General features: G+C 43.2%; 2 protein-coding genes across 5 annotated transcripts in view; one reads left to right on the top strand and one right to left on the bottom strand.

The window, feature by feature from the left end:
- Positions 1-67: 67 nt before the first annotated feature.
- LOC117350273 (zinc finger protein 182-like) lies at positions 68-19,886 on the bottom strand. 3 transcript variants are annotated; one of them, XM_033924485.1, is made up of 7 exons: positions 19,715-19,885; positions 14,965-15,068; positions 12,191-12,317; positions 9,600-9,713; positions 9,088-9,186; positions 6,845-6,946; positions 68-2,633 (listed from the first exon to the last, which is right to left on the bottom strand). In XM_033924485.1, the coding sequence occupies exons 2-7, from the start codon at positions 14,986-14,988 to the stop codon at positions 1,549-1,551; spliced, it is 1,551 nt and encodes a 516-aa protein (XP_033780376.1). In that variant the 5' UTR covers positions 14,989-15,068; positions 19,715-19,885; the 3' UTR covers positions 68-1,548. The 3 variants fall into 3 exon arrangements, with proteins under 3 accessions (XP_033780376.1, XP_033780375.1, XP_033780377.1); XM_033924484.1 differs by having other exon boundaries at positions 68-2,636; positions 19,715-19,884; XM_033924486.1 differs by lacking the exon at positions 6,845-6,946 and having other exon boundaries at positions 68-2,636; positions 19,715-19,886.
- Positions 19,788-24,422, top strand: part of ILVBL (ilvB acetolactate synthase like) — a 25,227-nt gene continuing 20,592 nt past the window's right edge. Inside the window, exons 1-3 of one of the 2 annotated variants that reach the window (XM_033924483.1) lie at positions 19,788-19,930; positions 22,126-22,257; positions 22,657-22,858. In XM_033924483.1, coding sequence (XP_033780374.1) covers positions 22,144-22,257; positions 22,657-22,858 — 316 coding nt within the window. In that variant the 5' untranslated portion in view covers positions 19,788-19,930; positions 22,126-22,143. Of the gene's footprint in view, positions 19,931-20,487; positions 20,719-22,125; positions 22,258-22,656; positions 22,859-24,422 lie in introns of those variants that run through there. The other variant, XM_033924481.1, reaches the window with a different exon arrangement.

Below are 24,422 nucleotides of genomic sequence, written 5' to 3'. Positions count from 1 at the left end.
TTTCTCTATGCCCTTCATGATCTTGTAAGTCTCTATCATGTCACCTCTAAGTCTCCGCTTTTCTAGGGAAAAGAGCCCCAGTTTCTCTAATCTCTCAGTATATGAAAGGTTTTCCATCGTGTCGCTCTTTTCTGAACCCTCTCGAGTATCGCCATATCCTTCTTACATTTGTCCTCCAACCACCATCTATTCCCTCAAAAGCCAATCTTTTTTCCCCCAGTGTTTATGTTTGGCTTTACTATCCCAAAGGCATTATCTACTATCTCATAACCATATCTAAGAAACTGGAGCTGATGTGGTCTGTCCGATGCAATTTTCTGAATCAGCACCCCAAATAACCCCAGGAATAGGTAAAAAACCTAAGGCACTTTAAAAAACCATTTTTTTGTTGGCCTGTGTTATTTTGTGGCATCCATGTAAGTGTGGAAATAGTCAAATTATGGATGTCTGCAATAATTCTGGAATGCACAAAAACACCCATTGCTTGATTTCTGTTATCTGGCAATTTTGGGGGGGATATTCATCACTGGACATCCTTTCAAAAATGCCCATCCATCTTACTCTTCATCAACAGCAGAATATACAGAATTTCAATCAATTACTTAAAAGACACTTGTTCTGTCAGATTAAATACAGCAGGGGTGTCCAACCTGCGGCCCTGGTCGAGGGCGATGCGATGTTTTCCTCTGCTGCCCCTGGGTGTTTACCACCTTGCCGCCTCCCTCCTCTGTCTTGCTGCAGCGTTTGTACGGCCCCAGAAACTTTTTTTCCAGCCAATGCGGCCCAGGGAAGCCAAAAGGTTGGACAGGGTCTGAGATTGTTTAATTGAGTGGGAGTGGAGACTGTTGGTTGCAGGGTACTGGTCACTGACGTATTCTATGGTCTGGACTGTTTTATGGTTATAGTGATAAGGGCGGGGGATATATAAGCAAACTATGTTTGACCCTCTTCTGAGTATAGTATGTTGCTAGATGCAAACAGTTTACACTGAGGTCTAAACATATTAACAACATTTGAGATGGAGATTTGTGTAGAAAAGGCAGATGTCTTAGGGCTCCTTTTACTAAGCTGCCATAGCGTTTTTAGCGCATGCTAAACCCGCACTACGTGGCTAGAACTAACGCCAGCTCAATGCTGGTGTTAGCATCTAGCTCGTGCAGCAATTCTATGCACGCTAAAACCGCTATCACAGCTTAGTAAAAAGGAGCCCTTAATATGATGTAAAATATTTTGGGAAAGGGGAAGTAATTCAAGAACATTTTTGCCAAAAAAAAGGAAGAGTTTTTTTTCTGTAACTCAGGTCAACAGGTGTGCTTAATGAAGCACAATTCAGTTCTCTTCACAAATAAACCTTATTCATCCTTGATTGCTCCAAGCATGCAGTGAAGCATTTACACGTCTACATTTAAGTCTGCTTTTATGGTCCTTTTATGCAGCCTGCATAGTGTTACAGTTTATACAAAGGGATTTATCCAGAAGTCTTTACCAGCCCCAGTAGTACCTAATAAACATGGCATACTATTTTTCATCTTTAATTGCATCTCACATTCAGGATTTGAACAGCTTCTCTCGCTTGTGGGTTCTCTTGTGACGACTGAGATTCGAACAGTCACTGAAGCTTTTCTCACAGTCTGTACATTTATATGGTCTCTCTCCAGTGTGGATTCTGTGATGCTTAATATAACTGGAGTTATCTGTGAAACTTTTCTCGCAGTCTTTGCATTTGAATGGCCTTTCTCCTGTGTGCGTTCGCTGGTGAATTTTGAGATCTGAATTTTGGCTGAAGCTTTTCTCACAGTCACTACACTTATATGGTCTCTCTTTCATGTGGATCCTCCGGTGTCTAATAAGGTTTCTCTTTTCCCTGAAAGTTTTCTGACATTCAGGACACTTGAAGGGTCTCACACCTGGGCAAGATCTCAGATGTGTAACTGCAGTGAAATAATCGCTAAAGTTTTTTGCACATTCAGTACATGTGAATCGTCTTTTACTTGGGCAAGACCTTTGGTGATCAAGAGCACCTGAACAGTCACTGAAGCTTTTCTGACAGTCAGAACACTTAAATGGTCTTTTTCCTAGGCAAGACTTCTGATGTGTAACAGCACTTAAACAGTCACTGAAACTTTTTTCACATTCAATACACACGTATTGTTTTTTACCCAGGCAGGCTTTCTGATGTGCCACAGCTGAAAAGTAATCATTCAAGGATTTTGGCATCTGCTGAGGAGCGGTGCTGGACCCATTAGTCAAGCTGTGTTCAACTCTGGTGAATGTGTCCTCTGGTGGCATTTCTACTTTGTGAATTCTCAAATCAGGCTCTTTTGAAGTCCCAAACATTATCCCTCTGTCAGGCCTCCATTCCATGGGGTCTTTAAGCTCTTTATGGGTACTGTTCTCCCATTCCATATTCATGGAGGTGCTTTTCTGCCCTGCCTCTGCTGTAGGAAAGTATGTTCTTGGGACAGAGCATTTCTCCTCACTGCTGTATGTGGCTGCTGGGGGTAGGAGAGCTAGAAACCTGTCATGTTGACTCTCTTCCTTGTTGCAGTGCTGGAGAATTTTGTTCCCTTCTTTAGCCAGCAGCAATGCCTGAGCACGGAAATCTTCCTGTCTTCTGCTCACAAGTTGCACACCTGCTGGATTAAAATATAAAGCAAAGTTAATTATCTGTGGCAGCTATTCTCTGAGGACATCAGGTATACTGTATATTCTCACATGTGGGTGATGTCATCCATGGAACCCGGTACAGACACATACCAAGGACCCTGTCACTTAAAATTTTTAAGGCAGTGCTCGTACTGTGCGTGTGCCGGTGCCTTCTCACCCACCCCCCGGCTCACAGGACCATCAGTTCAGTACAAAGAAAGAAGCCAACTAGGGGAGGTGAGCGGGTTGAAAAAACTATATAGCCGCTGTCCTCGGAGAACACATGCTACAGCTAAATAACTTTGCTTTCTCTGAGGACAAGCAGGTATTATATTCTCACATGTGGGACTCCCAAACTGCCAGGATCGTGACTCTGGAAAATAATGTGATCCTGGTGAAACCAAAAGGATTGGAGGGAAAGTTGGCATCTAGGTAGTAAATAAATTTTGCAGAACTGCTTGTCCAAACCAACCTTCTCTTGGAGATTTGCTCTAGACAGTAGTGAGAAGTGAAAATATGGATTGAGGACCAAGTTTGAAGATATCTTCAATAGCTGTAGAGCATGAGCAAGCTACTGGGGTAGCCATAGCTAGGACACTGTGGGCTTTTACACAGCCTTGCAGTATCTGCCCAGCCTGAGTATATGCAAAGGAGATACAGTCTGCTAGCCAAGTTGAAATGGTTCTCTTGAGTATGTTAGGATCAAAAGCTAGAAAAAGTTGAGAGGAGTTTCTATGAGGTTTAGCTTGGGCATGCATGCATGCAGTCTAAGTTATGAAGAGATCTTCACCCAGTTAAGAGTGGGGTTTCAGGAAGAACAGTGGCAGAACTATGGATTGGTTGAGATGGAACTCACAGACAACTTTGGGGAGGAATTTTTTTTAGGTACATCAGAAGCAGAAAACCTGTGAGAGAATCCTTGGGGCCACTGGATGATCAAAGAGCAAAAGGGGTGCTCAGGGAGGATAAGGCCATAGCGGCGAGACTGAATGAATTCTTTGCTTCGGTCTTTACAGAAGAAGATGTAAATACCAGAAATGGTTTTCAAGGGTAATGATGTGAAGGAACTGAAAGAAATCTCTGTGAATCTGGAAGAAGCCAAATTGACAAGTTAAAGAGTGATAAATCACTTGGACGGGATGATATACATCCCAGGGTACTAAAATAACTCAAACATGAAATTGCTAACCTGCTGTTAGTGATCTGTAACCTGCCACTAAAATTGTCTGTAGCATCTGAAGATTGGAGGGTGGCCAATGTTATGCCAATTTTTAAAAAGGGTTCCAGGGGAGATCTGGAAAATTACAGACCAGTAAGCCTGACTTCAGTGCCAGGCAAAATGGTGGAAACAATTATAAAAAAATATGTAATTTAATGAGAGAGAGTCAGCATGGGTCCAGCCGAGGGAGATCTTGCCTCACCAATTTGCTTGACTTCTTTGAAAGCGTAAATAAACATGTGGATAAAGGTGAGCCGGTTGATTTTCAGAAAGCTTTTGACAAAGTTCCTCATGAGAGGCTCCTGAGAAAATTAAAGAGTCATGGGATACATGGCAATGTTCAGTTGTGGCAGGACTTAGGGAGACCTGTGGCTCAGTTGGTTGGGGCAGGGATAGCAGCTTTGACAGGAAGGAGGAGCTGTGTTTAGTGATGCTCCACACAAATAGCATGCATATAATTTGTATGCTCTTATGCTGAGAATTGCCCATAAAATAAAAGTCAGTCCAAATACAGGCAGTACCTTGACTCGCCAGATTTTACCGGCGAGTTTTGAGAATCCAACTCTCGGTTTCTAATCCTTATCTTTTCATATGGCAGTGCACAACTGTAACAGCCACATAAGACAGCTTCCAAAGGAAATGCTTAAAGCGAAAGAAGGGGTAGGTGAGCGGCATGCAGTGGCCTGCTTTTTCCCACTTACTTATCACAGCTTGGATACTGAACATATGCTGCTTTCTCCTTCTTCAACAGAATGCCAGGAATGGAATTAAACAATTAAAAACAAGACATATAATGGTGCAAATCCATTTTATAAACATACTCAGCTAGTGCAGGTCAGAAGTGGAATTAAAGTCTCGGGCTTTGCTCAACCATAGACGAATCGCAAATGCTGTTAGACTTTAGTTCTGAAGGGGAACCCTCTCCGATCCTCAGATTCATTTCCTTGCAATGTGATTGTTGTGTTATCTGATATGTTAATATTCATAAAACTTTACCTAGGAAAAAGGCAAATCTAATTTTGAAGCTGGACATCCAGAGATAACTTTGAAAATCCTATCACTTAAGTCTTGATCAAAGGCTGAGCCACCTAGTGCAGACCAAGCAGAGGACTCAAAGGGAATTTTTAATTGAATGAAAAAAGGATTAGCCAGCCACTTATTGGTATGAGAATGATAGTAACCTAGGGGTTGATATGCAAAGTGATTAAAGCTCCTGTGTAAGGAGTTGGCAGATATGCAGCACTTAACAACCAAATTGAACCACCTAAAACTCAGGCATGCTTAGGAGGATAAATGCTGAATATGACACTTAGCCGCTTAAAAGATAATCCACCACATAAGCCCAGTGCCTGGACGTGGCCTGGTTTTGAATAGCCGGAGATAACGCTGGTGGCAGCTAAAAAAAAAATGCTCACTGCCACTGGCTACATATCTACCCCATAGTTACACCATTCATTCAGTCTGTCCAACAAGGCAATCAAGCAACAGAGCAAATGCTGCAAACTGACATTTTACTTGCTATCAATCATAAGGGGTTTTCCCCTTCCTCTCCAAGATACACTCATAGCATATGACATGAATGTAACATAGTAACATCAGAATGGTCCATCTAGCCCAGTATCCCATCTTCATGGAGGCCAATCCAAGTCCCCAGTACCTGGCAAAAAACCCAAAGAGTAGCAACATTCCAGAGCTGAGATTGTGATGTCATAATGCCTAAGAGCCAACCTCAGCAGTGATGTCACAATGGCTTGCCTTACTGGGCCTGACCAATGGTATCCCTGATAAAGACCTGGGATGATGTCACCCATGTGTGACTGATTATATTTTTGCTTGTCCGCTATGGCTTCTGCAAGTGTGTTCCCATGAATCCTCACTAGCAGGCCACTGCTTCTTTCACAAAACTTGCGCAGAGACAGGTCATAGTTCATCAAAGCTTTATTGTTATTCTTATGATTGTTTTTGTCAGAATGCACCGTTCGTCAATTAACATTGGTTCCTTCCATTTTCACCCTGGTCCAAACCAAACTCAAAAAGAAAAACATTCCAGCGATTAGTCCAAACCAGAATTCCCACAATGCTTTTCATTTACCTTCCTGGGTTTAGGCAGTTGTGCAGTTTATTAGCCAATTCAATAGTTCAATAGGTAAAACTTCTTCCCAAACCACAGTTTGAACATCATTCTTGCCTTGCAGTTGCAGCATGTATTGGTCAGACCCACTCACTGGGCTCTTGCTGCATCGGCTCCCCTTGGAAGTTCAGCTACGGCAGAGTTTCCTCTGGTAGCTCTTCTATTTCTACATCAGGGGGGATGTTAGAGAGAGGTGTGCTGGTAAACTCCTCCTCTCCTGAAACCTCTGGCCTGATTCACCCAACCTCCTTGGGCTATGAGATGTCAGGTGGTTCAGCAACTCCCTCGTGTGTGTGGCTCTGCATAGCTTCTCTCTTTTCTATCCCGGTTTCCTATACAAAGGCATATAAGCTGTTTTGTCCTCTATCCTAGAATCTAGCATGTGCAGTATGTCTGCCACACCATGAAGAAGGAAAAGGTCTTACGAGATGAAGTTGGGGCAAGAGCACGCCAGACAATGTGGATGGTGGATGCACAGAACAGGAACATGTGAGAGCTCTCAAAAAGAGCATGGAACCGGGGGAACTCTAGAAGCAGCAAGCTTGAAGTCAATTTGGAGAAGATACTTGAAACAGAGATGGGACTAGTTTGAGAGTGAGAAACTTGCAGCAGGAAAAATGAACAAAGCCCAGCCCATATTCATGAAGAGGAGGGAAAAGAGCAGAGCTTTAATTATAGGGATGCTCTATCCCTGAGGAATGTACATGGGTGATCCAGAAGAGAGAGTGAGGAACAATTAGAAGTTGGAAGGAAAAGGGGTGGCTGTGGTTCTATCAATGAATGTCAAAGAAGAGAAAGTTCTGGAATTTCTGCTGAGGCTCTTTGAGTCTCTCCAAAACATCTCTTACCTGCTATGGGGTTTTCGTTCTCTGCATCTTGGTCCCTTAGAGGATATGTCTCTGCCTCTTCTTTAAAGTTTAATGAAAGAGCTGATGCCATCATTGGTATCTCTGTTAACACAAGAATTCCTCCATTACAGACAGCATCAACCCTTAAACAAAGCAGGCCAATGTTTAGCTGGCAGTGATCACTGGTTCTTCAGATGCTGGCCTCCGACAGGCAAATTATACCTGGATATTCATTACCAGTCCTAAATATCTTGGCACTCAGTGACCCAAATAGCTTAAAAGACTTTTTGCTGTCCTAAGTTAACTGGATAGTTATCTGGGTACTGCTGCTGATCATCTGCAGTCCTTGGGTAACTTCTGCCTCCGCCCCAGAACTGTAGCAGTCTGCCCAAATTTAGTAGCACCATCCAGGTACGGGTGCTGAATATTGGAAGATTAGGTTGAAACCTTCGATCATCTTCTTTCTGTTAGTCCCTGTAAAATTCCATATGCCAGGTGTTCAATCCCCTCCCGTAATTTGGGAGTTGCAGAATATAGCCTGCGTCCTGAAACCTGGGGAATTTTCACTCAGGACGCATGCAACCTGCGTTTAAACAAGGACAGTGGGCAAGCAAATTCCCAGGGGAATGGACCCCCGAGTCAGGCTGGCTCCACAGATCTACCAAAGTTTCTCCGGACTTGCGGGACTGTGTCCTTTCCTCCAACAGAGGACCACCAGAAAGGGATCTCAAGACCCTGAAGCCACCGAAAAGCACAAACTTTAAGTGAAAAATAAGGAAAAGAAGCAGAGCAATTTCAAAAGACTTCTGCATAGATTGCTTGCAGAAATTGAAACTGAGTGAGGAGCATGTGCTCAGAAAAGTATCTGGAATTTTGCAACTCCTGGATTGCAGGAGGACATTGAACACCTAGTGTATGGAATCCAGAAGGGACAGCACAATTTTCAGGATCCTCTCCTGACCAGTTAAATTACTTTGAACATTGACCCCAAAAATGCAGAACTCAAATAGATAAAATGAACTGGATATAGAAGCATATTTGAACTTGATAACATTTGTTTGGAGAAATTGATAGCCAGCCAAAAGTTATCAGTTTAAAGAAATGAGGAGTTGGAGGCTTGCTGGGGTCAGATTCAAAGTAACTGGAAATCACAAATCTAGCTGTGACAACACTTGCTAAATCGCCACCCGCACTAGATGCTAATGCCAGCATTGAGCTGGCGTTAGTTCTAGCCGCATAGCATGCGCTAAAAACGCTATTGCAGCTTAGTAAAAGAAGCCCTGAATGTTACACTTTAATCTATTCTACTCAGTGGTGCCAATTTAAGAAGATATGTACAATATATGAATATCCAAGAAATGATATCTAGTTGAATTGGATATACTGACAGAACATAAGAATGGCCGCTGCTGGGTCAGACCAGTAGTCCATCGTGCCCAGCAGTCCGTTCCCGCGGCAGCCCTTAGGTCAAAGACCAGTGCCCTGAGACTAGCCTCACCTGCGTATGTTCCGGTTCAGCAGGAACTTGTCTAACTTTGTCTTGAATCCCTGGAGGGTGTTTTCCCCTATGACAGCCTCTGGAAGAGTGTTCCAGTTTTCTACCACTCTCTGGGTGAAGAAGAACTTCCTTACGTTTGTACAGAATCTATCCCCCCTTTCACCTTTAGAGAGTGCCCTCTCGTTCTCCCTTCCTTGGAGAGGGTGAACAACCTGTCTTTATCTACTAAGTCTATTCCCTTTAGTATCTTGAATGTTTCGATCATGTCCCCTCTCAGTCTCCTCTTTTTGAGGGAGAAGAGGCCCAGTTTCTCTAATCTCTCACTGTACGGCAACTCCTCCAGCCCAATATATTTCAAGGTGTTAACTTAATGCAGAGTGCAGACCTCTATCAAGTTATAGATTGGGAAATTCTTTAATTGCTCCTGCCAAAATCCAGCCTGAAAATTACCCTGACAATCCTCCCAAAACACTCCCAGGATTATCAAAAAGGACCACCTCTGATGAGGAAGAAAATGAGAGGTCAGGACCCCATCAACCTTCATCTCCAGCCACTACACTTCTGTAGCTATACATGGGCTGCACCTTGACAAAAAGGCTCCTTCAGATGTGGCTCCTGCATAACAGTCCTTCAGGGGCTTGAGGAAAAACTACAGCTCACGTCTGAGCACTAGGAGGACCAGTGTAGGGGACAGGTTTGTCGAAGCATACTGCCGTTTTGGTGCCCAGAATCAACTCCAACTTACCTTTGCCCTCTTTTTCATTTGATGCTTGCTCATCAGTGCAGTCTGGCTCTTCTACCTCTAGAATCCTTAGCAAGATGTCAGGGTTGGCTACTGTGTAATCTGTGAACAATACAAGCCTGTAAGTAGCAACTCTGCCATTATTTGGCTACTGATTTGAGAACAGTCTTGGATTTATGACAACTCTATCCTATTGCAGTTTGGAATCTGCAGGAGGTCAGGAATTCCCCAGAATTCCAGAAGGATTGGAAAGCATGGAACCTGCTTGAGTACCTGAATAAATTCATGAGCTCCCTTGAGAGAATGGTATAGAAAACTGAATAAATAAATAAATTGTTAGAGAATTATTTTGTTCACAAATATGACATACATTTTTGACCCCTTATGTATAATTTCTTTCCAACATGCACTGGGTTGGAAAGAATTAAAACTACATCCTCACACTGGAAACCTTTTACTGTGATGAGTGAAATCTCTTCCATGTGACTACTGCTGTCTTGGCAGACGTTTCTCACCTGTGTCAGCTATATCATTATTTTCTCTGCCTTTCGAGGCATGCTCCCCACCATAGCGCGTCTCATCCTCTTTCCGGATCTTGAACAGCACACCAGGATTGACAATCGCATAACCTGGTAATTTAAAGATTAATGAAAGATTAGGTTCTTACCTTCAGTAATCTTCTTTCTGATAGTCCCTGGAGGATTCAATCTGTAGCCACAATCCAGTGTTTGCAGAAATCCAACACTTTTCTCACCTCCGCACCCCCCCCGGAACCGGGGGTGGGTAAACACAGTTTGCACCCTGATACCCCAAGGGCTGTTACTTAGGACACATAAAGCCTGCATTTAAACCTCTGACACGTTCAAGAAGTAAGATAGCTCCCTGGGAGACAGACCCCAGAGCCTGAAAGGGTGGCACACAGCAGGCTGGCTCCATAGGTTCTTTATGAAGCTACAGTCCAGCAAGGGATCACACGGCACCTAAGCCACCAAAAATGAACTGGAAATTGTAAAAAATAAGAAAAAGGAGCAGAGCAGATCAGAAAGACTTCTGCATGGATCGCTTGCAGAAATTGAAACTGTAGGTGGCTCTGTCTCTCTCTTAGTAGGAGGAGGAGCATATGGTGAAAAAAGTGTTGGATTTCTGCAAACACTGAATCATGACTAAGGATTGAACACCAACAGGGGCATAATTCAAAGTGTGTCTAAGTCTGAGGTTGGACGTTTTGTGCAAGATGTCCACAAATCCATTAGGAAAAAATGTCCATTTTCAAAGCAGCCAAACGTCTATCTTTTATTTTTGAAAATGAGCTAGGTATAAGTTTTGGTCCTTAGGATGTCTACTTTTTTTGCCCCTTTTCAAAAATAAAAATGTCCACGTGAAAAACACACAAAAGCAAGTTTTGTAGACGTACCCACCAACTACCTTGTCTGATCGCGGCAGAGGAATCCCCATCAGCTGAGCCAGTTTTGTGGATTCCTGGTAGCTTAGCTGATGGGGATTCCCCCTGCCAGGATAAGCTGAGCTGTGGAGCCCTAAATCCCTCCCCCTAACATCACCGGACATCTCTGCCCCCCCCCTAGCACTCCCTAAGTCTAACAAATATCAACCGAGTAGCCCTGGCCAAGCTCTGCCCCAGACCCCACAATAATATTACTAATTGTAATGCAATTTCTTCCATCCATTTTTCATATACACACAATATAATCTTAATACATAATGGTAGCCACAAAATTTAAAAAAGACAAAGCACACTGTTTGCGGAAAAAATTTTAATCATCATCTACAGTTTGTTTTAAATCTAGCACATAGTAGCTTCATCGCATGTCCCCGTAGTCCACTCCACTCATCATATTACCCCTGAGCCCTAGCCATATTAGCCTGTCCTCATAGGGAAGTCTTCCCATCCCTTTTATCATTTTTGTTGCTCTTCTCTGTCCCTTTTCTAATTCCACTATCTCTTTTTTGAGATAAGGCAACCAGAACTGCACACAGTATTTGAGATGCAGCTGTAACAGAGTGATACAAGGGCATTCTAACATTTTCCTCTTTGTTTTCCATTCATTTCCTGATAATTCCTAGCATTCTCTTTGCTTTCTTAGCAGCTGCCCCACATTGAGCTGAGGGTTTCAACGTATCCTCAACAATGACTCCTAGATCCTTTTCCTGGGCATAGAACCCAGCATCACATAGCTATAGTTCGGGTTCTTCTTTCCCACATGAATCACTAAACGTCATCTGCCATTTTTACGCCCAGTCTTCCAGTCTCACAAGGTCCTCTTGCACTTTTTCACAATCCTCTTGTGGTTTAACAACTTTGTGTCATCAACAGGGTGCTTGCTGGTGTTCTGGCTACTAGGTATTGAGGTTCTGGGGGATGAATGATTTTTTGCGTCAACAGAATTGAATACCATTTCTGGCACATCTTCCTTGGTGAAGACCGAAGCAAAAAATTCATTTAATCTCTCCACTACGGCCTTGTCATCCCAGAGATCCCCTTTTATCCCTCGGTCATATAGCAGTCCAACTGATTCTCTTCCCATCTTCTTGCTTTTAAAATACTGCGTGTTTTTGCTTCCAGCGCAATCTTCTTTTCAAGATCTCTCTTTGCCTTCCTTATTAGCACCTTGCATTTTACTTGTCATTCCTTAGGCTATTTACAATTATTTCTTTCACTTTCTGAAGGATTCTTGACAATTGTGGCCCGAAGACAAGCTTAAGAGGGCCCAAATGCCAAAAGTAAAAACTTGATTTAAAAAAGTAAGAATGATGAACTGGGTCAATGGGAAGGCACAGAAGTACGCCTAAAACTGGTGCATATAGTTTGCTCGCTAAGAGAAAATAAAAGAAATAGCTTCTCAGTTCCACAGAAAATGAAGAATTGATGGTCCTGCGATCGGACATCGGGTGGGAAGACACTTGCGCATGCGCGGTGCGGCAGTCTTCAAGTTTTAAAGTGACAGTGCACTTGTGGACTCTCCGTACTGGGCTCCGCGGATGATGTCACCCACATGTAATACAGCAGATAGTAAAGGCTAAAAGGGGCAAACTGGTTGTTTGTAAAAAGAACCTTCCGGTTGCAAGATATGCAGGAAAACTGTTATACCAAGTGAGATGAGGGCTCCATGGATCTTCTTCATTGCGTTTCTGTACAGTTCCTTCTGCCATTCCTCCAGTGTCTCCCATTCCTCCTCAGAGAAACAGACAGCTACATCACGAAATGTGACAGATGCCTGTAACAAAATCATAGAGGAGACCCAGGGTCACATATATAGGAATTCAGGAAATCATCAACAAAGGAACAACAATGGTGATTCTTGTTCTTATAACACTAACAACAGTGATACCGACTCCCCAGAGACCCCTGTTACTCCTTTACAACCCTAATACTCTCACAAGCATCTTAGGACTTTTGTTTGCCTATGGGCCAATTTGGACATAAGAACATAAGCAGTGCCTCCGCCGGGTCAGACCACAGGTCCATCCTGCCCAGCAGTCCGCTCCCGCGGCGGCCCAAAACAGGTCAAGACCTGTCTGAATCATCAGAAGTGGCTCCCTTGCCACCTTGGTTTCCCATTTAAGTCCTGCCTTCCTATCGAAGTCCTAGCCCTCCGGTCTTGCACATGCACGACCCGGTTAGTTTATACTCATTACCTGATTTACTTCCTATACTTGTGTTACATCCCAGCTCCTCCCTCAGTATCCCACGATCCCTTTATCACACAGGAATGCCAGGAGGCACGTGAGCATCAACTTCACAGACACACTACCTTTAATACAGTTTGGTACGGATTATTCTTTATTATTCTCAGCAAAAAAGGGAAAAAAACAAGACTTCTGGCTTACAAGCCATCAGCAAAGTAGAATCCAAAAATAAAATTGTCAGAATGCTCCTTCCAATGAAATAGTTTTTCAGAAAAACAACTCTCAAAAGAGTCTTTCAGCATTAGCATTCATACACAATCCAGCCCTGGGCAAAATGAAAGGTGTTTAAACCATTGGGGGTGGGGGTGGGGGGGGGTTTCTATCAGGTAAGCTTTGGCTTCAGCAAGTCTCTCTAGTTTCCTTCATTTATATAACAGTGAAGAAACAATTCCTTCTCAGTTTATAGTCAGGCTTGTGCAGGTAAGAGAGACAGGGGAAATAGAACAAAATCTTTTCCAGAGAAAGGAAAATGGTAAAACCAGAGGACATAATTCAAAGTTGAGGGGTGGTAGATTCAAGAGCAATGTTAGGAAATTCTTCTTTACGGAGAGGGTGGTGGATGCATGGAATGCGCTCTCGAGAGAGGTGATGGAGAGGAAAATGGTGACAGAGTTCAAAGAAGCGTGGGATGAACACAGAGGATCTCAAATCATAAAATAATGGTAAATATTGAAGAACTAGGGCCAGTACTGGGCAGACTTGCACGTATATGGCCATCTGGTTGAGGATGGGCTGGGGAGGGCTTCAATGGCTGGGATGATTTAGATGGGCTGGAGTGAGCTTTGATGGAGACTTCAGTAGATTTAACCTAACTAAGCACACTGGGCTTAAGGCTGGCAAATTTATGGTTTTTTAAAAAAATTATTTATTTATACATTTTAAATTTACATATCAAGTAGTCACTTGTACAGAAAGTAGTTAGTAAAGATATGACTTATAACCAATATAAATCACAATCAACATATTAAATAAAAATTAATAAGGAAAATTCTATCAACTAACCCAACTCAAGTCCTCAAAAAATAGATCCAAGATTACATCCCTTTATAACAAACTTATGTTTTAAGTGCACACTTATGTAATGCATGCGATCAACTGTGCCATTGTATTCCAACATATGGTAATTATTTCAATGATGTCACATAAGATCTGTTTTGAAGCCCTCCTTTGGAGAGAAAGAAAAATGGATAACATGCAGGAACAGATTTTTCAAAAAATACAAGAACGAGGGGGCATTCGGAAAAGTTAAGAGGGGACAGATTCAGAACCAATACCAGGAAATTCTTCTTCACCCAAAGGGTGGTGGACACCTGGAATGAGTTTCCAGAGGGCGTGATAGGACAGAAGGGATTGGACAATTTTTTGAAGGAAAAGGGGATAGAGCGGTATAGATAGAGGACTACTACACAGGTCTTGGACCTGTTGGGCCGCCCTGTGAGCGGACTGCTGGGCACAATGGACCTCTGGTCTGACCCAGCAGAGGCACTTTTTATGTTCTTATGTATCTATTTTCGCAAATGCATTTTATTCAATTATTGTATAATTTTAGTTGTTTTTAGTTTTCGTACTTTTATTCACTGTTTGTATATTTTTAGTACTGTATGTGAACCGCCTAGAACTATGTGATAGGGCAGTATATAAAAATTAAATGATTATTATTATTACTTATTAGAATTTACAGAATGGGATCCCTTGCCCAATCATACTGGGAGAGGGAACCCATTCTAACAATTCTTTCTGCCCCTGTATTCAAGTCTCCCAGCCTGGCTATACCTTTTGCACTCGAATTAATATTAGAAGGCTAGATGGACCATTGGTCTGACTCTAATTTTATGTTCCTATGACTGTACTTGTAATACAATGTTCTATAGAAAAAGGATAGCTGTAAGTGAAGGCTGAGCTCAAATATGGAGTGTGTGGCACGGTGGTTGGAACTACAGCCTCAGCACCCTGGGGTTCTGGGTTCAAACCCTGTGCTGCTCCTTGTGACCCTGGGCAAGTCACTCAGTCCTTCACATCCCCAGGTACGTTAGACAGATTGGGAAAATACTTGAGTACCTGATTGTGAAATCACTTAGATAAACTTTGATAGGAGGTATATAAAAACCTAATAAACTTAAACTTGAAAATTAGGGAGGCAAGTCAGACAAAAAAGTGGCATTCATCTATCCGTACCCGAGTACAAACTGAAGCTGACATTCTGTGCACATTCACTTTCCAGTCAGCTTTGGAACAGTAGCGAGACCCTGTGGCACACCCAGGAATGTCTAGGATGCAACCTATTCAGAAAGAGAGAAAACAAAGGTTTGCACTACTTCATTGGGAAGATTTGCAGAAGCCACAGTTGTGCTCATACCCAAACCTGACAGAGATTCTTAACTTGTTCAGAACTACTGACTATTAAATCTATACCAAAGCCCTCAATCTTAGATTAGAAAGAGTGATCCAACCTCTTAAGATGGTTTCTTGAAGAACAGATATGGTGCTGATAACCACTAGGTTATTTTGTCATGTGCTACACTCTGCCCAGTCAAAGAATTATCCTATTATATCTGTTTCCTTAGATCACAGGTGTCAAAGTCGGTCCTCGAGGGCCGGAATCCAGTCGGGTTTTCAGGATTTCCCCAATGAATATGCATGAGATCTATGTGTATGCACTGCTTTCAATGCATATTCATTGGGGAAATCCTGAAAACCCGACTGGATTATAGCCCTCGAGGAGGGACTTTGACACCCCTGCCTTAGATGCTGAAAAGGAGTGGAAATACTTATTTGCTGTACTGGTTCATTTTGGATTTCCAAATGCTTAGAATTCTGTATACTTCTCCTGATAAAATTATGACTAATGGTGACCTTTCTGAATATGCTCAAATGTGGTTTAATTTGGCTGTAGAACCCCTACTGATTGCAATAAGGCAAAATAAAAACATTCATGGAATCACTTTTGGTGATGCTGAATACAAATGACATTCTTCTGTATTTAACTGATCCTGAAAATTCTATGTCTGAACTGATTAAAACTATTACTCGATATTCTAGTTTTTCTGGTTATAAAATTAACTAGGATGAAACTGAGTTTATTCCCTTATATTGAAGGAGTCTGGGACTGGTTTTCCTAAGTGTTGAACTAAGTTTTCTCTTTAATAAAATGCTGAATTATGTTTAGCTGCAGACCTAACTTATCTCATGTTCTAGCCTGCCTGCCTTGGGTGTTAGCTTGGACATTCTAACTTCTTATGGCTATTTTGGCATAAACGACATTTAACAGAAAGACTGCAGGGCCTAGATAAGTGACCTGCTAGTGTGAACTTAGCACCAATGATTGTTAAGAAAAGTAACACGTGAACAATTTTTTCTAGAATTCAGTTGTTTAGCCAGAAGAATGTATAAATATCTCTGTAACGTCCTGGTTTCGGCACTTCTGAAGCCAGCGTGGAGCTCAGGAGTCGCATACGTATGCTAATAAACCATCTGTGCTTTCTTCAAGTCTCTAAGTTTTGTGGCTTCCCAAAGTGACCTTTCAATATGACTACCGTACGACTTTCTACATAAACAAATCTATCATTAAGATGAGGAGGACTGGGGCCTAGATGCACTAAGAGGATTGGTAAGTCCCTGTTGGTCTGCACCAGTCCGATTTTTTGGCTGATTCAGAAAGAGCTATTGATGCTCTAAAAAAAAGTTTGCATGCAAATGATTCATGCAAATGTTCGCGGTAATCCCTGACTCTCCGGGAAACCCGAACAGCTGAGGCAGGGGAAAGCCTCCTGCCACTGAGCTGTTTGGGGCAGGAAATCTTTTTTTTTTCTTGGAAGAGGCCTTAGGTGTTTAAGCCAATCAGGGCCTTTGGCTCCTCCCTTTGTATCCCTCTCCTTAACTGTATCCCGGAATACAGAGGGAGGGACCTAAGGCCCTGATTGCTCAGACACCTAAGCCAATCAGGGCCTTAGGTTCCTCCCAATGCATCACTTGATGCACCAAGTAGGGAAAGGCAGGGGGGGCGTCTGTTGCCGGAGTGGGCATTCCTCCTGCCGTTTCACTGCCACATGGGGTGGGGGGGAGTTGCCATGGCAGGAGAAAGTGGGCATTGTTTGTAATTTGTTTTTAATGTACGTTCTTAGTATAATTTGTTTTTATATTATGTAAAACCGCTCTGAATTTTTAATAAGGCGGTATATCAAATTTTTAAATAAACCTGATCCTCCTGCTATTTTTGCTGGCGTGGGGGGGGGGGGTGTTGGTTCCCAGTGCATCAGGAAGCCATGTTAGAGCATCAGTCGCTCTACTGGTTTACATGGCATTTTAATATTAATCAGCTTATTCACATGGTTGGATCGGAGAATGAGTGATCATGCAGAAAATCTATGTCCTATGTCCCAAGTTAGTGCCCCCTTCCTCCCTTGTGTCCCAAGTTCATGCCCCCCTCCCTGCCTTTGTGACACCCTACTATTGGCAGCTGCACTGGCAACAAACGGAAGCCCGAGTAAGGTTTAAATTTGCCTGCCTCTGCTTCAAAGTACTATATGGCCTTACCCCCAAGTACATAACCAACCTTTTCTCCTTTTCCAATAACAAACACAAGAGAAACACACACTCAAAATTCATTTCCCCTCCAGTTAGAGGTTGCAAAATGAAAAAACACCACGAATACCTTCTCTCTCACCAAGCAGCCATATGGGGCAAAGACCTAGACCAACTGCTCTCGCCCACTACTTACTGGGAATTTAGGAAATGCCTAAAAACATACCTGTTCCAGAAATACCTAAACAATTGACCCGCTCTCCCCCCTCCATTATCCCCCTGAATTTACAGCACTGTGATATATATATCTTCATCTTATCGTAATTTTACGTTGCCACTTATTCCAAACAGGTCCTGTCGGACAATACCTACTAAAATGTACAGCTTATATTTTTCCTCAGCAAATTGTATTTCTATATTATTGCCTTCTTAAGGTCTCTGCTCTCTTTATTTCCCTGAATATCTGCATATTGTATTTCGCTGAATGTCCAGCACTCTTGATTGTAAACCGCCTAGAAGTCGCAAGATTGTGGCGGTATAGAAGAATAAAGTTATTATTATTATTATTTGTCCCAAATTCATGCCCCCCCATGTGCCAACACACTCTTTCCACCCCTCACTATCATCTTGGGCCATACTTGCTCCCTTCAGGATTGTCCAGGTGGACTGCTCCTTCTGGACTTCAGCCACAAGTGGGCAATGGCTCTTACATGCTGAACATGGCTGACCCACAAGTCTTCCCTCTGACCCGAGTCTCAGCCAGCCATCTAAAACTAAATATGGCTAAAACGGAGCTCTTCATCTTCCTGCCTAAACCCACCTCCCCACTTCCCCCATTCTCTGACTCTGTGGACAACACTCTCATCCTCCCTGTCTTTAAGAACATAAGAACTGCCATCTCCGGATCAGACCTTCGGTCCGGCGATCCGCACACGTGGAGGTCCAGACAGGTGTACACCTGGCGTAATTTTAGTCACCCATATCCCTCTATGCCTCTCGTAAGGAGATGTGCATCTAGTTTGCTTTTAAATCCTAGAACGGTGGATTCCGCAATAACTTCCTCTGGGAGAGCATTCCAGGTGTCCACCACTCGTTGCGTGAAGCAGAACTTCCTGATATTTGTCCTGGACTTGTCTCCCCTTAGCTTTAGTCCGTGTCACATTGGACATTGTAAATAACTTATTTTCCTGCTCTATTTTGTCAATTCCTTTCAGTATTTTGAAAGTCTCGATCATATCCCCTCGCAGTCTCCTTTTCTCAAGGGAGAACAATCCCAGTCTCTTAAGTCATTCCTCGTATTCCAAGTTTTCCATACCTTTTATTAGCTTCGTTGCTCGTCTCTGCACCCTCTCCAGCAGTTTTATATCCTTCTTTAGGTTGGGAGACCAATGTTGGACGCAGTATTCCAAGTGTGGTCTGACCGTCGCTCTATAAAGCGGCATTATAACTTTCTCCGATCTACTCGTGATTCCTTTCCTTATCATGCCTAACATTCTATTTGCTTTCTTTGCCGCTGCCGCGCATTGTGCTGACGGCTTCAGGGTCCTATCTATCAATACACCCAGGTCCTTTTCCTGTTCACTCTTACCCAGAGTTGCACCTGACATTCTATACTTGTGTTCCTTGTTCTTTCTGCCTAAATGCATTACTTTGCACTTTTCCACATTAAACTCCATCTGCCATTTCTCCGCCCATTTCTCTAACTGACTCTTCGCTATGACCAGTCTGGTCTCTAGAATAAGCTCTGTTATTGTCTATTGTAACCTATTTGTTGTCATGACTAGTCTGTTTTCAAATGATTGTGAATGTCTACTTGTAACCTGTGCTGAGTTCTGGGAGAATGGGATAGAAATCGAAATAAATACGACAGGCTCCATCTCTGGCAGTGCTGAAGTCCAAGTTAAAAGCCCACCTCTTTGCTTTCAACTCCTAACTCCTCTCACCTTGGGATCTGCATCCCCAATCCTATATGTCATGTCATGTCTGTTCAAGTTAGAGTGTAAGCTCTTCAGAGCAGGAACTGCCTTTTAAATCTCAAAATGTACAGCACTATAGAAGTGATAAATGGTAGTATCAGCAGCAAATAGGTTATATTATGAGTTATCCTTGAATGGCTGGACAATATGAAGTGTTCAACCAAATAAAATGGAGCTAATCCATGCAGGATCTCAAAAAGCACACAGGCAAATTTAAACAAAACTGACACAAAGGATAATGATTAAAACCTCAAAAAAGCTAAAAGAAAATGGTGATAGGCTTTTTTTTTTCTCTCTTTAAATCAAACTAATACCCTTAATTCCTATACATTCAAGTGGATTAAGGTGATAAAGCCAATTTTCTAAATCTCTCTCTCCTGCTCCTTTATTTCTAAAGAGAAGCCTCTGGGTAGAAGGCAAAGTCCTACCTCTGGCAACTGCTCTGCAGCCTCAGACCTTCTGCAAAGCCACACTCCTGCCATTCAGATCCTCCTCCCAGGAAGGAAGGAAGCAGCAGGCAGGGAAGAACCAGGCCATTGCTGCCCCTCCACAACCAGCAGGAAGCAGATCAGTTCCAGAGGCTGGCCTTGGCTTTTATGGACCGCCTATCAAAGTGATCGAAGCATTGCTCCCTGTCTGTGCCGGTGGGCTCACAATCTATCTAATGTACCTGGAGAGGGGGAGGGGAGGGGGTTAAGTGACTTTCCAAGGGTCAAAAGGAGCAGCGTGCGATTTGAACCCACAACCTCAGGGGTTGGCATCATATCAGCTGTCCCAGGGAAGACAAGGGACCCCAGTGCATGGGGGGGGGGGGGGGGGGGGGGGGTCGGCAACATGTGAGCTGTCCCAGGGAAGACAAGGGACCCCAGTGCATGAGGGGGGGGGGGGGTTGGCATCATGTGAGCTGTCCCAGGGGAGACAAGGGACCCCTGTGCATGGGGGGGGGTCGGCAACATGTGAGCTGTCCCTGTGCATGGGGGTGGGTGGGAGGGTTGGCATCATGTGAGCTGTCCCAGGGGAGACAAGGGACCCCTGTGCATGGGGGGGGTCTGCAACATGTGAGCTGTCCCTGTGCATGGGGGGGGGGGGGGGTTGGCATCATATGAGCAGTAATCGCAAAGCTACTGGCAAAATATGCGCATGTTATATTGCCAATAAAGTTGATGTTATCAAAAAAAAAACCTGAGAGTCACGTGACAGGAAGTCAACGATCGGCTGGTCTCACTTCCTGCAGGGATTTGTAGTTTTTACAGTGCGAAAGTAGTTCTGCGATTAAGTAAATAAGGGTTAGCAGGAAGATGCTTTTAGCAACGATTTTGTTACCGTTTAGCCATTAAAGTACTGTTGAAAGGATTTGAAAATTGAGAAACAGAGGCTCTGACAGGAAGGAGGAGACAAGTGGACTCTGGACCTGCAACGCCTGAGCCCAGTGGTAATGTGCTTTGCATGAGGAGCTTCTGATTGTGGCATGATATTAACCTGGGGAAAAAGGTCAAAGCAGGATCCTGCAAATCCTGCTTTTACCCAGACCCCGGATGTCTTTTTCCTGCAACCACAGGATCTAACTTTTTGGGAAAATTATTCTCTTTTGTCATGGGAACTGCTTTATTTGTGTTCAGGATTGAGCCATAAGACTACACTGGATCAGACCAATGGTCCATCCAGCACATCAGCCTGTCCCCATGGTGGCAATTCTGTTGCATCCCTTATACGTGTCAAAGTCCATCCTCGAGGGCCGCAATCCAGTCGGGTTTTCAAGATTTCCCCAATGAATATGCATGAGATCTATGTGCATGCACTGCTTTCAATGCATATTCATTGGGGAAATTCTGAAAATCCGACTGGATTGCGGCCCTCGAGGACCGACTTCGACACCTGTGCTAGGTATTCAATCCCAACCCACAGTCCAGGTATTGCAGAAATCCACAACTTTTATGAGCCTGACAGTTAGTAAACCATCCCAGTCACAATTTCTGCAAGTAGTCTGTGCAGAAATCTTTTGCAGATGCTCTGCTTATATTTCTTATTTTTTTTGCTTAAAGTTCATTTCTCAGTGGTTTCAGTGCCTTGCAACCCCTTCCTGGTGGTCTTCTGTCGAAGAGAAGAACGCAGTCCTGCGGTGCTGGACTGCAGCTTCATAGAGAAGCTCTGGTAGATCTGTGGAGCCAGCCAGCTTTGTGCCACCTTCTTGAAGTACTTGGGGTCCTCCCCGTGGGAGTCTGCTGGCGGTGACCCTGTCACAGGTTTCTAGCATAGGCTGTGTGCGTCTGGACGGAAACCCACCTATTGCCTGATTGAAACTCATATTGCCTGGATGGAAAGATGTAGCACACATGAATTATTATCATGAATACCCATCAGCTAGGAATATGGAACTAGATCTCTTTCAGATGGTAAATGGTATGCTGGGAATGCTATCTAGGAAATGCAAGCTATGGAGTGGGTAGGAGGGAATAAAAGAAAAGAAGCAAACTTCCCACAATAATTATGCAGCGGAGGTTTATCCCCCCACCCCCACCACACCTCAGGCCCAGTTAGGAAACTCTCTGGTTAACCTGAGTGAAAGGAAGCCAAAGAGGAAATGGCCAAGTATAAAATCCTAATAAGAGCAAAATCAGAATATATAATTCAAATTTACTTAGCTTTCAGAGATGTGCAGTTTAGCAGAGCAAATGTGTTTCCAAAGTTTTTTCCCAGTCAGTTCAAGCACTCCAGGAAATGGCCCTTCACTGCTAGTTACAGAGTCTCTTAGAGAAGGTCTTTAATTATATTTATTCCTGTCAGAGCGATTTGAATTCTAACAAAATATTCTTACTCTTATATTTTTCTTTTGATTCAGGCAGTGCAAACTTTGCTCATGGAGCTTGGTGGTTATCTTCCCTTCTTGGGTGCTCTGGTTGGAGGACCCATCTGTCTCTGGCTATTTAGAATAGCTTCTCGCCTTGGAATCATATACCAACTTTATCATAAGGTAAAATGAGCTGATCACCTAAGGAGCTTGATTAAGGTACAGGGTGGGACAGAAGAGTTTCAGCATTTCTTGGAACATGTATCCCAGAGCTCAATATCTCATTGTAAAGTTTGCATGCCTATGGATTTTTTTTTGCTTTCTACCATAAGTAGAGCTGTTTTCATTAGCTATATTTGGACAAATAGTATTCAAAATATTATTTGGCTGAATACAAATACCAAATACAAATAAGCACTAAGCAATGTGAAATCAGAGATATTTATGCTTATTTTTGATACTGCAGAGCTCTGGATTATTGATTGTGTTTAAGGAGAATGCTTTGGTCCTCTTTATTTATTTTTTTTAAATCTCATTGCATATGGTAGAGAGAACTCAGATTTTTTTTTCTTCTTTTTCCAGGTAGAAGCACAGAGTCCTCGCCATGGTGGTGAACTTGTGGCAGACGTGCTGCAAACCCACAAAGTCCAATACTTGTTCACCCTTGTGGGAGGCCATATCTCACCTATTCTGGTGGCTTGTGAAAAGCTGGGAATCCGTGTTGTTGACACACGTCATGAGGCTACCGCTGTCTTTGCAGCTGATGCAGTTGCCAGACTTTCAGGTATCTGATAGGTTTTGATCTTACGGTGAAGATTAAATGCTGAAACAAATAATGGTTCAGCTCCATAAATACAGAAGACATGGGTACAACAGGGTGCAGTCACACTGATAACTTTATAATAAGAGGTCAGATTTACCAGGAAATAAGAATCACATTGTGTAAAGAGAGAGAGAGAAATTGTACTTACCTCTTTATGGACTTAGTAGATAAAGACAGGTTGTTCACCCTCTCCAAGGTAGAGAGAACAAGAGGACACACTCTAAAGTTAGAAGGGGATAGATTCCGTACAAACGTAATGAAGTTCTTCTTCACCCAGAGAGTGGTAGGAAACGGGAACGCTCTTCCGGAGGCTGTTATAGGGGGAAACACCCTCCAGGGACTCAAGACAAAGTAGATAAAAGACAGGTTGTTCACCCTCTCCAAGGTAGGGAGAACAAGAGGACACACTCTAAAGTTAGAAGGGGATAGATTCCGTACAAACGTAATGAAGTTCTTCTTCACCCAGAGAGTGGTAGGAAACGGGAACGCTCTTCCGGAGGCTGTTATAGGGGGAAAACACCCTCCAGGGATTCAAGACAAAGTTAGAAAAGAACGTACGCAGGTTAGGCTAGATTCAGGGCACTGGTCTTTGACCTAAGGGCCACCGCGTGAGCGGACCGCTGGTCTGACCCAGCATCAGCAATTCTTATGTTCTTAATCCCCCCTTTGGTTAAAACTCAATCTCAGGCTCTTTTCACCAAAACGCTTTTCTAAAAGCGAAACCCTCCCTCCCCCTCCATTATTTTATCTTTTTTTAATCTCGATGTATTTAATACTACCTCTTTTTCCTCCCTTCTTGTCATGTTAGTCCCCCTTGGTCTTCTAGTCCCTTCTTTTTTTTTTTAAATAAATTTTAATTGCCGGTATATCAAAGAAATATTAAACTTGGAAGTGGGTGATATCATCCAGTGGCTCTAGTTCAGAACAGCTATCCCTGAGTAAAATTTAGTATAATCCAATGAGCCTAGTGCAGACACTACTAGAGTGGCATTGAGGCAGTGTGGAGGACTGGCAAGCTCTCAGTGCATCAAACCTTTCCCTTTTTGGTACCTTCCTGTGTCTATTTTCTCTGATTTTCTTTGTAATTTAACTAACCTTTGTGTGTTGGTTCTAAATTTTTACTTTATAGCCTTTGGTGCCCTTGAGGCTCTTTTTTTGCCCTGGGAACATTGATCTTTTTTGATATACCAGCTACTCGAGTTCCCTGGGCCATTGAGCCTTTTGATTTTGTGTCATCTTTTTCCTTCCACATCAAAGAGGGTGCTGAGTGGTTTAAAATAAATGTACTTGATGCAATAGGACCATTCAGTGCTTAGGTTCTGAGCCCCAGGACATTCACTGTGATCTGTGTGCGGTCAAAAAAGAACACACCTGTAGAATGCTTCTTGGTTCTGCATTGGCACCAGCATTGGGTGCTCTGACACTGCACTGATAGCATTTGACATCGGACTTGACACCACATCCATGTAAGGACTCCACTTTCTCATTATCCATGCCGCATGTATTGAGGGACCAGAAGCATCAC

Source organism: Geotrypetes seraphini, chromosome 16 (genome assembly GCF_902459505.1).
Source record: "Geotrypetes seraphini chromosome 16, aGeoSer1.1, whole genome shotgun sequence".
NCBI classification, from domain to species: domain Eukaryota; kingdom Metazoa; phylum Chordata; class Amphibia; order Gymnophiona; family Dermophiidae; genus Geotrypetes; species Geotrypetes seraphini.
The sequence above is the reverse complement of the archived record's forward strand: the minus strand, read 5'-3'. Positions and strand labels throughout refer to the sequence as shown.